The sequence below is a fragment of the Ruditapes philippinarum genome, unplaced genomic scaffold, assembly GCF_026571515.1.
Source record: "Ruditapes philippinarum isolate M1 unplaced genomic scaffold, ASM2657151v2 ctg18623_1_1_1_1, whole genome shotgun sequence".
Taxonomy (NCBI): domain Eukaryota; kingdom Metazoa; phylum Mollusca; class Bivalvia; order Venerida; family Veneridae; genus Ruditapes; species Ruditapes philippinarum.
In genome coordinates this window covers 1-18,453 of record NW_026865750.1, presented here as the reverse complement: position 1 = coordinate 18,453, position 18,453 = coordinate 1, and the positions used below count along the sequence as shown (strand labels likewise).

Here is an 18,453-nt window from a genome sequence, read left to right as displayed (position 1 = left end):
GTCTCATTATGTTTTCTAGTGGACAGTTTATTTTACATAAGAACTTACTAATTTTAGTATATACAATAACTTTCTTAGTTATAAATTTCGATCAAATAACGAGACCACCAATAACGTTCACTATCCTTTAAGTTTATATGAAAACCTAAAAATAACATTTTCAAGTTAACCATTTTGACTCCGGACGAGTACCTTTATTAAAGTAATTTCTTGTTTCTTTATGCTTGAAGACAATACAATGTGGCGGGGCAGTGGAGATTTATCTAAACTCGTTTAAAAACGCGGATGGAAACGTTGGTGATAATCGTGGTTGTTGCGATGCATTATTTAATTTCCTGTGCGAAGGCGCTTGTGATCATGTTTTTATATTGTGCTTAGATGACCGCAATGGGTATGTAATATTAATTTATCTCTAGCAGAAATTAAAAATTGAGTTTTGGCCCCCTGAATATAAAAATACACATTATTATGAATTTCGGGCTCTTATGAAATCCAATTTGAATCATTTTTATTGCTTTTAGATCTATTTCTTTTAGAATACATCTAAAACATTTAGATCTATTTTGTAAATTTTAAAAAACTATTTATAGTGCTAATCCAGTTCTTGTAGTGCTACACGTTTTTTAATCTTTGATATGTCACTCAATAATACTGTTGCTAATCTATTCTTTAAATTAAAAAATGTTTACAATATAATTAAAATCTGCCTAAAATATAAAAAGACTGTCCCATTCTTTTTATAAATTGAACGGTTCAGTTTGGAAGCACACGTCGTCTCCACCCCCGAAGAAAGCACGTGTAACCAAATCCGTTGGGAAACATATGTTTAAATTAAAAAATGTTTACAATATAATTAAAATCTGCCTAAAATATAAAAAGACTACACCATTCTTTTTATGAATTGAACGGTTTCAGGTTAATTCTAATGGATATCTACAAAAAAAATTATTTGGATCCGTGCGTTGTTTATTGTAAATGTGAAATGAATTTTCATATTAAAAGGAATTATGGCAAAATAAAAATTTATTTTGACTTCCACATGTTCAATCATTTATACACTTGGATGGGCATAAAGTCACTTTAATAACCTTTTCCATTCTTTTGCCATTTTATGAAACATAATTACGTTATATTTGACGTAACAGACCATCCAGCACGTCATCATGTGAGTATGGCTCTATTCAGACAGGAGAAATTGAAAATAGCAACACGATCACGTTCAATAGTAGTATCGGTGAGACTGACAACCCCATGGTATTCTCATTCTCAAAATGGCCGGTAAGATATTTAAAGGTTTAAAAGATACATAAATATATACAGGCTACTGGTAGAAAAAAATACACACGAATGAATAAAAACACACCTCAAAATGGTGATAGATTTAATTAAATAACATTTAAAAATAATTTTAGTAATTATTAATTCAGTAGATCTAAATTGTACTGAATGCAGTTGAAGGACTCGATGAAGAAAACTCTTATATTAAGCGGATTAGAGAAGTTGTTAATAAATTCCAGCGTTTTATTTTAAGCAACTAGATCTATATTCACTCTGTTTGAGGGTACAATACTCTTTGAAAAAAAGTTGATATTTAAATTGCATTTTTATAGTTAACGAAGCTACTTTTTTATTTACAAGGGATCAATGAAACTGAAGGTTCTGGTAGAAGACTTTGATCCTCTGAAAGAAAACGACTTTGTAAGTTTCCACCAGATATTCATAGAGCAGACACCGTCAAGTTCTAGATCGACCGCTGGAGAAAAAAATGTTACAATACATAATCGAACGAGGTAAAATCTTAGATGTTATGACATAACGCGTATAAAGTTTTTAAAATAATATTCCTTTAAAAGTCATTTATGTGTAAAAGAAAAAAATGATTTAATTGTTAACGCACCTACAACACATTATGACATATTTAACTATTCCTAAAACTACAAATACTTACGCTCGGGTACAAAGAAAACTAAAACAGACACTTGGTGTGACAGACTACTTAGATAGAATCTAGACATAGAAAAGCTAAATAGACATGGCATGGTATGGCATATTATAAAATGAACGTACATGTCCCTGAGGGTTAATACGGAATATAATGTCAGGCTTTTTATTTTGCTAGGAGCAGGTGCAAACTAGCGATATACTAATTTTAATTCGACGCTGCTACAACATAATTATCCTTTTATTATATAACTGTACGTATTTAAACAAAAAGAATTTCAATATACTTAACTTCGATTAGTTATTTTAGAAACTGAAATATAGCTGTCAAAATCTAAAATTCATAAATGATGGATGAATACTTATATATCTATATAATAATATTTAATGATTCATAATTTTTATTAATCTGCATTATTACAGTTTATCTCTGACATTCAAAGTATATTGTGACCTAGCGTATTATGGCGATTGTTCGGTATTCTGTCAACCAAAAGACGATTACAGAGGACACTATACATGTCACAATAAGACCGGAGAGAAATTGTGTACAGCAGGTAAACAATGATGATGAATTTTACATATAATATTTCCGTCCTCTGGGTCCTATATCTTTGTCCGTTTCTTCATCAGTCTACAGTAATAATAACAAAAAATATGTTCTTATTCTTAGCTCAATTTCGAAAAAAGTTCTTGAAACTTACATTCACATGATTAATTCATTTAAAGTCCGCTTCCAGGAATTAACAAGATAACAGGTGTCGTATGAGGAAAGATGGTCGTGCCAAGAGCAATTGATCTACTTTGTCCATAGATTTATTGTGGTATTGGTTAATCACTTTATATACCGGTACAATCCTCAATTTTTATATTATAATGACAATGGCTAGAGTGGAGAAGGAAATAAATTAAGAGAACATACTTTCTATATAAGTTATATTCAAGATGGAGAGACGTCTTCCCAGATACAAGTACAGAGTAGAAAGGGAAAAAATAGATTTACTTCCTGAAATTAAAAATGGGGAGGGGTGGGCTCTTAGCACAGTATTACTAGTACAGAAAACTGTGTTAACACTTTAGAGAGGAGACTTCTTCAGTCACTATGTACAGTCATGGAACGGTTATTGAATCTATAAGAACTGCTAATTTATAATATGTTGTGGTTCGGATCGGAATGTCTGTCCCGAGGGTATCCACCCATTTGGCGGTAACAAGGCTTGTCGAGTTTCCGCCCATTGGCGGGTATCCGACGGACGGATTTTCCCATATGGACCGTCATATATGTCAGATTTTTATCTTGCATATTCTACCCTATTCTGTCAAATTTTAAATGCTTTAATGCTTCAATAAAACAATTGTTCATGTCAATTAATGTCGTTTCATCCATAACTATCTTCGTACAATTTAGCATATTATGAATAATAATTTCAATCATAACGGCCAAATGTCGTCATCCCAGGCACGCAGTTTAATTCTTAAATGTACCGAAATGACGTCATTTTAACGCGGTTCGTTCATAATCATCTTGAATTGAATCAATCGCAACTTTTCGGCCATTATGTCAGTCTTCGGATAAAGATAATAATCAATCGCAACTTTTCGGCCATTATGTCAGTCTTCGGATATAGATAATAGCCGAGGACGTTCCGATTTATTGACATGAATTTATCAAACGAGCAATCTGACTAAAGTTCAAATCTACTTATTTCTGTTATGTTGATATGATGATGACGGTATATTTTTCGCCATCTTTATAATTCGGATTTCCCGGGAAAGCTATACTTAGCCATGCAATCAAACCGGTTTTACGTAGTCATTAGAAGAAGTATCAAAATACCGTTATGCGTGGAAATTTAACAAATTGTTGTTTTTCGTTATAAAGAAAAAATGTTTGAAGTAATTATTTTTACAAATTACTTGAAAAATCCATTATTTAGTGGACAAGATTGTTTTGCCAGTTCACCTGTCGGCTATATGGACAACGCCACGTTTGTTCAATTAGAAACCACATCGCTTTAAAAATTATGATTTCAAGCTCGCCAATGATTGGCTGTGTGAATAGTCACCAGAATTGATTTCGTATTTGGTCCCGCTCAGATCTAAAAGCGGAGCGTTATTTAGAGCTGATTCTAATCAGATTGTTAAACGAGTTGAAAAAAATTATATTATGTTAGCCCTTTGGGGAGCATAAAAATATTATTATATTCAACAAGTTCAATGAATTCATTAATTAAGCTAGATATAATATTCTAATTGTCACATACCCAACTTTACGACTGTTTATAGAGAAAAGAAATCATTGACGCGCCTATAGTGTAGGTCTAATAGTTGGACGGGAAATAAGGTCTCTGCTGTCAAAAAGTGCAAATGATTATTTAAGCAACAAACTTTCAGGACATTATCTTTAGACAATGCAGATTTCAAAACAGAAGTGGGTAAAAAATATCTCTGCTCATTAAAAATGACGGCCAGTTTCAATATGGCCGCAAAATAAAGACGTACATAATATTTCATTCAATCATTTTTTTTTGTATAGACCTGAAACTTTCACTAAAACATGTATAAATTTCTCCTTTTCAAGAATCTAATTCATTAAAAATTACGCTTTCATTTTGTTTTTGTTTTTTTTGGTTTATTTTTGTTTTCTTTTTGTTTTGTTTTGTTTTTGCCAAAATAATGATATTTTTAAAGATATTAAAGAAATAGTGTCATTTTTGCACATTTCTTTTACATAAATGTAGCCTTATTTTACTATGTATATTTAGATATATAATTCCAAATTTATTATCTCATTGTAATAGCTTTAAAGTTATGTTTCTATTTTCAAAATAAAAGTGTGAAGAAGTTAATAAAATGCTAAACTAATGTACATCCTTAATACCTTCCATTCGCGTAATATTTGCTATTTAAAGCACGTTTTGTTGAATTATTGTCTTCTTTCATATCTAAATAAATAACAATTACGAAATAATATCATATAATAAAATAAGATATTGAAACAAGTAATATCACGAAACCGATTTAATAACTGAATGTATAAATATCATTGTATGTGCATTTATTTATATTTTAGCTCACCTACTTGACCCGAAGGAAGACAAATATACCTTTATCCAATAAAGAATATTTTTTATCGGGAACATAAAAATTCATAGAAAAGTAAATAAAAAGCAATGAAATAGAATTAACTTAATTACCTCTATAAATGTTGTTGTTTTTCTTTTATAATCATGGGATAAATCTACCACAACCGCTTCGACAAAATATAAACCCTAAAGATTTTATGTTTTTCTTACATTTCTACAATAAACACATAGTGTTAATTACATGTCAATTAATTTAATTAAATTAAAGATTTTTTAAAATTTTGTATATATATTAAAAGAAACAAATTAGAGAAATATACAAACATATGGATTTTTTCTTGATATGCTTAAAGATATTTTTGGCAAAAAAAGAACTTAAAATGCTTGACTAATATTGGTTAATATATAATTTAATTATTTGTGATATGTTTAAACACTTGTTTTACTGACAAGCATAATTTGTGTTACAAACTACACTATAAAATTTATATAACAGTTTTGCATAAATTCGGCGGCCATATTGGACGCCATTTTGGATTTTAAAGAGGTATGACAGCGTAGTTGCGGATTAAAATTTCTGTAAAGAAAAAACTTTATACATGCTTTGGTGTAAGTTTCAGGTCTGTACAGAACATTTGACTGAATGATCTACAGAATGTATGTCATATTCATATGGCGGCCATTTTGAAAACGGCGGCCATTTTGAAAACGGCGGCCATTTTGTGCAGAGATATTTTAGGCTCACTTAACTTTTGAAATCTCCTAGGTCTAAAAATGATTTCCTGAAAGTTTCATGCTTGTATCACCATTTGCAATATTTTATCAATTCCCGTCCTACTATAACGCTAACATTTAGCATTGTCATGCAATACTATTTTACGAAGTCGCAAAAGCGACACGGGTATGTGATTTATCAAACTTTTTAACTTGAATGTATCTTGATTATATTAATGTATCATATGTTAGTCGTTTGTATACATTTCAAGTGGAAATAATGAGTATCTAAAGACTAAATTAAAGACATCAAGCACACTGATTTAATTCATTAAATCCACGTGGTGTTACACATAATATATGCAGTTCGTACTTACCGTTGTTAAGGAGACTTCTATTCCAAGACTTCCAATACAAGATAACTGCATGGTGTCTGGACAGAGGGATATGAAAGCTGGCCTTACTCGATACATGTTATACTAACATTCACTTTATGCTGACACTCATATCTAGTTTAATACATGTAAAGGGGAATACGAAGTATCCAGAAAAAAGATCCATAAAGATTAAAGGGAAGAAGAAGTTTGTCAGATTGAATAATTTCACGTAACTGTAAGGATACCCTCTTTTGCTGCATTTTCCAATGTCATGAATTGATGTGTAAATTGTGAACCATAAGTCATGTCATTGCTTAGGACTTACATATTCCAGTTATGATTATTGTTCATTATAATCTTATCAGATTTAACGAAATTACAACTGTACTTTTTTCTGAAGGTTGGACGGGTCAAGATTGTGACAGGAGTATTGATGACTGTATAGGTAACGGATGTCGGAATGGTGGTACTTGTATTGATGGGTACATGTCATACACGTGCAATTGTCTAGAACGATATACAGGTAACTTTCTGGTACCGTAGTGTACAATTTCAATAAGTGGAATTTGATGTAAGATGTTTGATTATTAATGTGTGCCGTTTACAATTTTGATACAAATATATTTTAAACTGAATTTTATCAAAAAGATTGTATTATTTATCTATATTAAAGCGGCCTTTTGTTGGAAAAGAATTCTATATTGTTTTCAATAATTTTGTCTTGAAAAAGCGAATCATATTATTGTTAGGCCTTTTTAAAAACATTGTCTCGAGAGCTATTTATTTGGCACCATTGACGCTCCTTTCTAAAAATAGAAGATGGGATATTCTTGTAAAACACACAGAATTATCTACCCTATTTGCGTTGCTAGAAAAACCAGAAAAAACTGTTAAACATCCCAATGTAAGACAACTCGCGTGCTTTAACTGACGTCATTTATGAATGAATTGCGTTCTTAGAATGACGTCATTTGGCCATAACATTTTTACGCTACTGTAAGTGAAAAGTGCCAAACGAACATATTAGTTTTGATTATTTCCGAAAGATAATTAAAATGCTTTATGTAAGTTAAGAATCAAACACCGGCTATCGTCAAAGAACAAAATATCTAGCTCTCGGGTTACTCTTTCGCGGAAACTCGGAAGAAAATGTGCAAAAATGAAGGTTCGAATTCATTTTACCACTAGGATACTCTGGTTAAGTTCACATTTCTTTATATGAAACCTAATTATCAATATATTAATTCATTTTTACAATATATATAACCATTTTATCAATGTATGGAGCCGAAGTATCAATATATAATTTGATTATCACTTTATATGATACCAATTATTCAATATATGGAACCAAAGTAACAATGTATGTATTAATATATTGATAATTCGGTTTCATATAAGGACATCTGGTTCCATACATGGCTACTTTGGTACCATATATTGAAGAATTGGAATCATATATTGAGAAAATCAACTTATATATTGCTAACTCGGTTTCATACACTGACGGTATGGTTTCATACATGTAACTGTGGATTAATATAATTGATTCCGGTTAAAATAGTCGAAGTGAACTTATATATTATCCAAATGATTACATAAATTGAAAAAGAACAATATCAGACAGCCATGTCTTTCCATAGCCGCTGTATATAAACATTGCCACCACCTATGAAAAGTCAGACACACTTAGTTAGTGAGTCCTGTTTGACTTACATCTTAATTTTTTATAGGGTTCCGATGCGAACAAGATTTACAGGCATGTTTAGTTTCCCCCTGCAAAAACAATGGCGTATGTACTAATTTCACTACCAGTATCAGTTGCACGTGCCCAGTGCAATGGACAGGACTGCATTGCACTGAAGAAGTTGATTTTTGTAAAGATAACCTTTGTCAAAATTCAGCATGTGTTGCTCTGGAAACAACTTATTCTTGTTCATGTAACAGTGGTTGGACGGGACAATTTTGCGACGTCAATATTAATGAATGTCAGAATAACCCGTGCCAGAATAATGCCACGTGTGTTGATAATGCTGGTAGCTTTACTTGCACGTGCATAGAAGGATTTCATGGTTTGTAACGATTTTTATTCATCTTGACATCATGTATTCATGCGAAAAATAAGCCGCGCCTTTTGTGGCGTTATTACGTCTTTTGTTTCTCGTAAATACGCCGTTTGGTTCGCGTTATAACACCTTTGCATTTCTATTTTTTATTTTATTCGATACTATTTTCTCTTCGTATATGTACACATACATGTAAGTATTTGAAAATTGTCCAATACTTGAGAATCATTCAAACATTACACGACAACAACGGTACTTGACTTTGACGCAGATTAATAAATTGTTTATATTTTAGGACGTTTTTGCGAGACAAACACGAACGAGTGCTCAAGTCTTCCTTGTATGAACAATGGAACATGCACTGACCTTATCAATGACTTTCAATGCCAATGTTCAAGTGGGTTTACTGGTACTTTGTGCCAAAATGACGTCGACGAGTGCACGAGCTCTCCATGCAAGTACGGGTCAACGTGTGTAAACTACGATGGGAGCTTTACTTGCAGGTGTGTAAATGGGACAACCGGAGATTTGTGCGAAGTAAATATCAACGAATGTGAAAGAAATGTTTGCCAGAATGGCGGAACATGCATCGATGGTATTGGGATGTTTGAATGCGCATGCGCCGAAGGATTTACTGGACAATTATGTGAAAAAGCTAATCCGACAGAGACTCTTTGGTACGCAATTGGGATTGTAATTGGGATTATAATAGCAGCTTTAATTGCTTTTATTGTTGTTCTTGTAATCTTACGATACAGGAAATCCAGGTAAATAGTTAATGCAATCAATGGTTTTAGTTTGTTTGATTTTATGTCACGACGACAATCATATTGTGACCTTCGAGCTTTACAGGTTGAAAAAGACCTCAGGTGTCCCTTTGTGCATCATTTCAGGCACAAGCGGGCACCTGGGTGGGTCCAACGACCTACCGGAAAGGTACCTAGTCGTTGGTAACTGTTTATTTAAGGAAAAGGCACATTTTTAACGGACAACCATTGCTCATGGTATGGTATCTGACACTGGCCAAGTTCACTGTCCATTGTGAATAATTGCAGTGACTGCAGAACAAAATTTATGTAATATAACGAGATCAATAAAATATAAACAGAGAAATAAGACATAAAAAGGCAACACAATATTCTGACAGTAATGTTGTTGTTTTGTTTCATTACATAATTCTAATTTCGAGAAAAGCAGTTATTCCTTGCATTTTTTTAATATCTGGTAATTACTGCATATTCCACTGTCATTTAAATCTGATTTTATTTAAGCAGTAATATAAATTACTGAGTTTTAAATAACATTTATACTGTCATGTTCATCAGAGTGTTTTATGACAAAACCCTTATCATATATGAAAATGTTCAAAGGAAATATGTTATTTTACTGCATTCTCGTTACAGTGCGACATTTGGCTCGGTACAAAGCAGGGTTACACAAGGAGATAGGAATTTTGATGGATTTGGTAATGTAAATGTTGTATATGACGCACAACCTCTGAGTGCGAACGCAACAGAGTACAAGCTAGCATCAGATGACGCAGAATCTCCGTGTGTTGTCACAACAGAGTACAAGCTAGCCTCAGATGACGCAGAATCTCCGTGTGTAGAAACAACAGAGTACAAGCTAGCATCAGATGACGCACAATCTCCGTGCGTTGAAACAACGGAGTGCAAGCTAGCCTCAGATGACGCACAACCTCCGTGTGTTGAAACAACAGAGTACAAGCTAGCCCCAGATGATGCACAACCCCCGTGTGTTGAAACAACAGAGTACAAGCTAGCCCCAGATGACGCACAACCTCCGTGTGTTGTAACAACAGAGTACAAGCTAGCCTCAGATGACGCACAATCTCCGTGTGTTGAAACAACAGAGTGCAAGCTAGACTCAGATGTCACAGAAAACAGCAAAATAGATGAGGGGAATTCCATTAAAATTCAGAAAATTTAGCAAAAACGAAAAAAAAAAGAATAAAGAAAATCAATCAAATGCACAATCAAACAAAATATTATATAAACGAAAAATCAAGACATTTTAGAAGTGCACATTTGATCTGATAATGTGTGAATGTACACGTGTATATATACATATAGGCAATTGTAATGAATCATTGATCATTGATACATTGGTACATGTATATATAAATGAATGTCATTGTCAGTTGGTAAATAACAACAACATTGGCTAAGATTTCGTAATGAGTTACATGAAACTATTACCTGAACTGAAGTTTCCAACCCCACTCACTAAGGTTACACGAGGTTAAAGGTTAATATAAAGGTAGAAACTTACCTTTTTTAAAGTTTCAAATGCAGATTATCATATATGTGGATAGAAAATTTGAACGTTTTTAATTGTACGTACTTGTTAATGTATTGTCTACTACTACTGCTGCTGGTGCTGCTGGTGCTGCTGGTGCTGCTGGTGCTGCTACTGCTTCTACTACTACTACTACTACTACCACCACCACCACCACTACATCCACCACTACCACCACCAACACCACTACTACTACTACTACTACTACCACCACCACCACCACCACTACTACCACCACCACTACCACCAACACTACTACCACTACTACTACTACTAAATAATTATTCACCTGTTTTACGTTTCTCATATGTTTAAAAAATAATTGTTTTCATAATCATTGTGTCTTATAGGACCATTTGACAGAATGTATGCTGATGTTAATTCATTATATATACATCCATAGTTTTATCTTAACATATTACGCATTGATAAAATGTTTACTTACTTAATTACTAACTTATTTTCATTACAGATACAATGACATGACAATCTCATATAATAGATCACATTATCAGAGTTCTTTTATATGTAGGCTGTCTAAGCCTATGATTGCATTTATCAGAATCTTTAAGCTATCCCTTGTGTCAGCCTGTCTAAGCTTCTGTATTTGTCAGATTATCAATTATCTTCCTTTTGTCAGACTGTCTAAGTCTCTGTATATGTCATTTTAGCAAAGGTCTCCCTTGTGCCAGACTGCCTTACCCTCTGTTGTTGACAGATTATCAATTATCTTCCTTTTGTCTAAGCCTCTGTGTTTTTCAGTTTATCAATTATCTTCCATTTGTCAGATTGTCTCAGCCTCTGTATTTGCCATATTATCTTAGCTCTATCTTGTCAAACTGTCTAAAGGCCTCAACAGACGGTAGGATTTATTTGTACAGCACTAATTACAGATAAGATGTACAATTTTCAAAGATATACAACACTTGCATTCAGACGGTAATTCTATACTGTAAGAATCATTTGAGGTTTCCCCTAAAAAGGACCCCTTTTCTTGATCCTTTACATACTTTACTCACTTAATACTTTTTTTCGCCATGAGTAATGATTGAAACACCTCCATTTTAATATATATATATATATTACTAGTATATATATTTTTTTTAATGTGAAGTCTCACCGAGACTCAACCTGGGACCCTCGGAGTACCGTACTGCGGCTCTACTGTCTAAGCTATCTGGCCGCCTACAAACTACCTCCCCTCCCCTAATTAGAGAACAATTCAATACTGTGACATAATCATTTCCGGAATAATTTGGGATTCGAACATAACACAACTTTGGGTCTCCTGAAGAGTTTTTCAACATCATTTTTACCCAATCTTACTACTATGTTTACCTTTTAGCCCTAATTATTCTGAAATTTCATTCATTACACCCATTATCAGGAGATAATTTGGTTATCTGTTACTTGTCATTGTGGGAGGTCTGTAAAAATCTGTACGACAAGATTTTCAAAATAGAACATGTCCTATCCATTAAATCTTGACTTTAGGTTTCCGAATTCAAGAAATAGTAGCCTTCACACATTAAGATTTGTCTGTACATCTTAGTTTTAATTGGTGTTGTACTTCAAAATCCTACCGTCTGTTGAGGCCTTAAGCCTCTGTATTTGTCTGATTATCTTAGCTCTCTCTTGTCAAACTGTCTAAGCCTCTGTATTTGTTCGGTTATCTCAGCTCTCTCTTGTCAAACTGTCTAAGCCTCTGTATTTGTCAGATTATCTTAACTCTCTCTTGTCAAAATGTCTAAGCCTCTGTATTTGTTCGGTTATCTCAGCTCTCTCTTGTCAAACTGTCTAAACCTCTGTATTTGTCAGATTATCTTAACTCTCTCTTGTCAAAATGTCTAAGCCTCTGTATTTGTTCGGTTATCTCAGCTCTCTCTTGTTAAACTGTCTAAGCCTCTGTATTTGTTCGGTTATCTCAGCTCTCTCTTGTCAAACTGTCTAAGCCTCTGTATTTGTTCGGTTATCTCAGCTCTCTCTTGTTAAACTGTCTAAGCCTCTGTATTTGTTCGGTTATCTCAGCTCTCTCTTGTCAAACTGTCTAAGCCTCTGTATTTGTCAGATTATCTTAACTCTCTCTTGTCAAAATGTCTAAGCCTCTGTATTTGTTCGGTTATCTCAGCTCTCTCTTGTCAAACTGTCTAAACCTCTGTATTTGTCAGATTATCTTAACTCTCTCTTGTCAAAATGTCTAAGCCTCTGTATTTGTCAGATTATCTTAGCTCTCTCTTGTCAAAATGTCTAAGCCTCTGTATTGGTCAGATTATCTTAGCTCTCTCTTGTCAAACTGTCTAAGCCTCTGTATTTGTCAGATTATCTTAGCTCTCTCTTGTCAAACTGTCTAAGCCTCTATAATTGACAAATTATCAAAGCTCCCCGAGTGTCAGACTATCAAATCACCGTATTTGTCTGATTTATAAAGCTCTCCCTTTTGCCAGACTTCTAAGACATTGTACTTGTCAGATTATCAAAGCTGTCGTTTTATCAAACGATCTTAACCTCTGATTTCTTTTATCAGATTATTAAAACTCTTGTTTGTATTAGACTCTCTAAGCCTCCGCTTGTATCAGACTGTCTAAGCCACTGATTGTCAAATCTCTTACTTGTGTTAGATATTCAATCATTTCATGTTATATTATTAAGGTTTGTTATCTTTGTACATTAAATGATAATACTGGGATCCTACATATTACCGGAAAAATATTATGTTTTCTCGTTGTAACTTTTATTTAAAATAATGAAAAAGAATCGAATTTTACCCAAATAATTTTGGGTTCTTAATACACGTAAATGTTCCTTTATCAAATATGAAATTAAACATTTGACCGTAGAAATGTGTCTTTAAAGTAGGGAATTATAACAGGAAAAAAATTCGTGAAGACAACTCAATTAACCGGACATTGTGTTTCAAAAAGTCGTGAATTGAAATTAATCTTTAAATAATCAGCAAGGAAACTACGACTATTCAATGGCATGGTTAAGATATCGGAAAAACCAAGTATGCCAGTAAAATAGACACGGCAGCAATGCTTGTTACGAAGAGGCCAATATAGGGGTGTAATTGAAATTAACACTTTTAACTCAATTAACGTATTGATTCTTCATAATCCTAAAAGTTTGAAACATTTTGATATTCAAATGGAATTCTGTTCTTTGTCATACAGTTTCCTTTTGGTCATCATGTAGCATGTTTCAAAAGCAATACAATCTATTATATTTACAAATGTATATTTCATGTAGAATTACCTCCCATGGGTGTTACCCGTTTCCTGATATGTTTTTTTTTTAATTTTGCATTTCTTTGTAAAAGACAACAACGAGATACTGTTTGAACTTAATTTAAAATTACTTTTAACATTAAAATTGACAACGATTGTCTTATGCGATAACATTGAGAAGATATAATAGTAAAACATATTTAAACTAACCAATTAACGGCCTCAATATTCGGGCATTCCAAGAACTGATTATTCCCCCGCATGACCAGATCATGAAATAACTAGTAAAAAAGAGTATGTTAGTATATAAAGAACTGAATCAACAATATTTAATTGAGAGTGGTTTTGTTATTTACTTTGAAATAGAAAGCGTGTGTACGATTCAGACCGGGTGATTTTTTAATCGAAGCAAAAAATAAAGACTCATTTGACAAAAATAGATTTTGCCCGGTAAAGTTATTGTCCGGTAAACAAGAAGGATCCGAGTAAAGTTTTTTTTTCTGACAGCAACTGCATATACATTTTGAATTAATATATTTTCATGTAAATAGCTTAAATGTTTACATAAATAAAATATATATATTAAAGATGAATGTTTTGTATTATATCAATTAAGTAATGTAACTGACTTAACCTTTTAACATGCATCAATTTGCGCGTTCGTCACATCTGTCTGTGCACCATACACAACAAAGCTCCAGGTTCTAGGCAGAAGGAGAAAAAAAACCTGGCTTAAATTCGGAGCAGTTTATTTATGTTTCGAGGGATTTTAATATCAAACTATTAATTAGAGCAGCCGACTGCATTATTTCTCTTCAGACTGGCCTTCCTCTGTACTGCTGAGTTGTTCATCTCTAAACCTGCTGGCGACATCAGGTTCTGCAACCAGTTCAACCCACATATAACTGGTCCACATCTTTTTGCTAGATATTCAGTCAGATCAAATATTTTGGTATATATTTTCCCTAAAATGATGAATGATTTTGCCCAAGATTGAAAGATAGATCCGTGTATATTTACCATGGTAAGGGATCTATACACTAAACATATCCTATAATTGTGCATGTATGAAATGACTCATATGTGTGTCAATTTTGGTACTATCATGCTCCAATTGTCAATAAATACAGTTGAGAAACATGGTATGATATACCATTTATTGAATTTCATAAGAAACACAAATTTAAATAAATATGCCCAAAAATGTGATCATAGTGATAGTGCGTTACAAGCCGATGTTTCAAAATAAATGTATCATCGAAAATTATTTTTATATCGTATGCCCACCCTGACTGTTAATTACAACCCAACCAGCGAGCGTTGTCGCATAGATGTAACCCAATCTTTTTCATAATATTGGGGTAGATTTATTCACTATTGGCAATTTTTGCAAATTCGAAGGAGTTGGTCTTTTGCATTGCATCAAAACTTCTTATGACTTAAGAGGCGGTTCTATTCACCTCGTATAGCTTCTGTCACATTTAAGTGATTTTGTTGATATTCTAATTCGTTGATCAATTATACATGTTCAGAAAGATTATTGGCGCTCTGGACGTGTGCTTGTTAGACATCCTGTAGATACTGCAATCAGATGTTGCTCTTTAGGCATTGATAAAACCGTAGTTTGAATCTCATCGTATCGTATTGGTTATGATCCTCGCTGAGATTACCATTACAGAACACATTGTTAGTGACAACAGTCTTCCTGAACTTCCATGTGGAATGCAACAGACCATCGCCCAGTAACGAGCCAAGATTTCTTAAATTACAATCTACCCCAAAATTAAATGTACAACGATAAATCAAACTGCTATGTTGTTATTGAAGACCCTGTAACTCAACCTTTTATGGTTTTATATCCTAAATATGATGCTCAAGTGAAGATTTATCAATATTGTTAGTTCCAAAAAGCATTATTAGTAAAGATATTACCGAACGTCATTGCATGTAAATAAAGGGAGGTAATTAGAAATTTATTTTCGATAAAGTCTTAACCAACCATTTTTTCCCATAAGAAATGAATGCATATATTTCAACGATTACTAACAACGCGTATAAACATTTCTAGTACATATTCAAGATATTCTTCGATGTTTAGAAATTGTTTTTGAATAATTATTATATACAAATATAAAATTTCACTTAAATGGTGTTACATCAATTACAACATACAGGATCTTTAAAATCAAGGTAGGCATACGTTGATCTAGAGTATGGATCACAGATGTTAAATGTTAGCATCATTTACTTTTTACACCCCATCATATGTATTGGGTATGTGTGTTAAATTTGTATTTGCTATAGTATAAAATAAATGGAATATCAAACTATGTCTCTCAACTGTATTTATTGAACATTTCAGCATGATAGGTCAAAATTGACTCGCATTATAAGACACTTTTACATGCACACATATATGATTTGCTAAGTGTAGTGCTTTTAGCAGTATTTAACTGTTTCACAACAGGAACTAAAATATCATCTTGCCTTTTGTTTGTAAATAGAAGAACGTCTTATTTAATCACCGTACAGCAATAATCTATGGTGGCTGATTTGTGCCATTCGTGTTTTCGCCCCGCGGCCCCGCTAAGCGAAAAGTCGAGAATTTACAAGTTAAAATGGCGGGGGCGCGGAGCGCGAAAACACACTAATTAACTGGAACACGGGGCGTGAAACAAAATTTAAGAAATAAAACTGCGGGGAAGTAGGGCGAAGTTTTATGAAATAAAACCGCCCCGCGCGATATTAGCGTGCCACGCGACTCGCCAAGAAAAAATTCGAGAATTAAAAAGTTAAATGGGTGGGGGGGGTTTCGAAACACGAATGGCACAAATCAGCCACCATAATAATCTCCGTTTATGAAAGTCATTTTTTGTTTTGATCTAAAATGCTTGCAAGTTCAAGGCATAAGAACAGCTGTTTCAGACAAAAAATACCATTTACTCTTTGATACTCTCCTATCCCTCGTTCGGTTAGGGTTTTGATAAATGTGGTTAATTTTACCGAAGAAATGACGAAAATGGCCGAATAGTTACGAATGTGCTTCCACATCATTCGTATTTAATTGTCTTTTAATTGAAATGCAGGTCACAAAGCATAATGAGGTGAATATACTTTTATTTTAACCTTGAATGATCAATCAAAACAATAAACTTCTGAATGTTTCAACTGAAAATCACACATGTACGTAACATGACTTATAACGAACACGTGTAAACAGTGTGTGAACTAAGATTTCTATCAGCATGTAACAGTGACATTAGCAGAAATTCTTTTCGGAGTTTTTTTTATTTCTTTTTTTTTAAAATAATTCTCAAATGCTTTTTTATCTGGCAAATTCAGCGGGTTGTGCGCAAAAGTGAAACAAGAATGTTGAAACAGTGTTAAACATGATAATAAACATTCATGAAATAAAACATTTTAATTACGTTTATATAACAAATGAATTATTTTTCATTTGAATTGTTTAATATGTGGACACTAAAAAAAGGCTTGTGTAATTGAACTGTAACACTTGTGGGACAAACTGCAGTTAGCATGCATGATGTTAAAAAGCAAAGCAATATAGCATATAAGCAAAGTGAAAAAGTGAAGTGCAATTAAACATTTTGGAAGAAAAATAAATAAATAAAACAAACAAACAAACAACAACAACAACGATAATAGATTAAAAAAATTAGTGTACATGTATATATAGATATTTGAATTGCGTTTTGAACAAAGCAGTGAATTGATTTTGAACAAAGTTAAAAAGGCGAAAATAAAACAAGGAAAATAAAAGTTATCTATCAATCTAATCTTATCACTAAACTGAATGGAAAGGATGATGTTTATTTGCATAAAAGCTGACATCACGCGCTGTGAAGTATCGTAAGTTCTTATATATGAAAAGGTCGTCTGCTAAGTGGATTGAGTCGCCTTACTACTTGACTTACAACCAGTAAGAGGAGTGATCAATTATAAAAGTGAAATAAAACATTCTTATATAGCGGAGTTTTTATCTCAACATTCACCATCAAAGAAATATTTATCTAATTTTATATATGAATGATTTTTGATAACATCAGTTAAAATGGATCGCTCTTGTGTGACGTCATGGAGTTTTGTCTTCTGCGTTATACTGCAGATTTCTGTAAGTGCATTTTATTACAGATTTATTTTAGCTTATTTTTAACATGAGTTAACCAGTTTTTGTTTACATTAGTAAATAATAATGCAGCAATAACTAAAAATACTATTTGTGAATTTGGAAACTTAGGGAAAGAAGAATGAATGCGCATAATGAGCTTTCGAGTGCGTGTATAAGTACAGTACATGTGTAAAAATAATTGAAAAGTTCTCGAGGGTCTTTTAATGACGACATATTCACTTGTGTAGAAAATATTAAGAAGGGTGATGCAAATCTTTATGGTTGTAAACTAACTGGTTTGTTTTGACACTGTAATGTTCTGTTGACTAATTTTGTTTCAAATGCTATAATACAAAAATGGTGCTGTCTTATGATATCACTTTCAAGATATTGTTAACTCAGTCATTAGCCTGAACTGTGCTGGAACAGGGAGTATAGTGCAACCAGTATAAAGTCACGCTAGTCTTCATGTCATGACGAAGACTATTGATTTATACAGAATTTATATTAGTTCGTTTGTGTAGGAAGCTATATGCTGAAAGATACACTTTCGAATCAGATCCTGGACAAACCAGTACTGAGCAATGAGGGTAAAGT

General features: G+C 33.0%; 1 protein-coding gene across 1 annotated transcript; it reads left to right on the top strand.

Moving 5' to 3' along the window:
- Positions 1–222: 222 nt before the first annotated feature.
- Positions 223–10,164, top strand: LOC132730172 (neurogenic locus notch homolog protein 2-like). Its single transcript, XM_060716027.1, has 8 exons — positions 223–391; positions 1,146–1,278; positions 1,639–1,790; positions 2,365–2,498; positions 6,519–6,641; positions 7,852–8,190; positions 8,480–8,951; positions 9,588–10,164. Exons 2-8 carry the CDS (start codon positions 1,252–1,254, stop codon positions 10,132–10,134), a joined length of 1,794 nt encoding a protein of 597 aa, XP_060572010.1. The 5' UTR covers positions 223–391; positions 1,146–1,251; the 3' UTR covers positions 10,135–10,164.
- Positions 10,165–18,453: the final 8,289 nt, after the last annotated feature.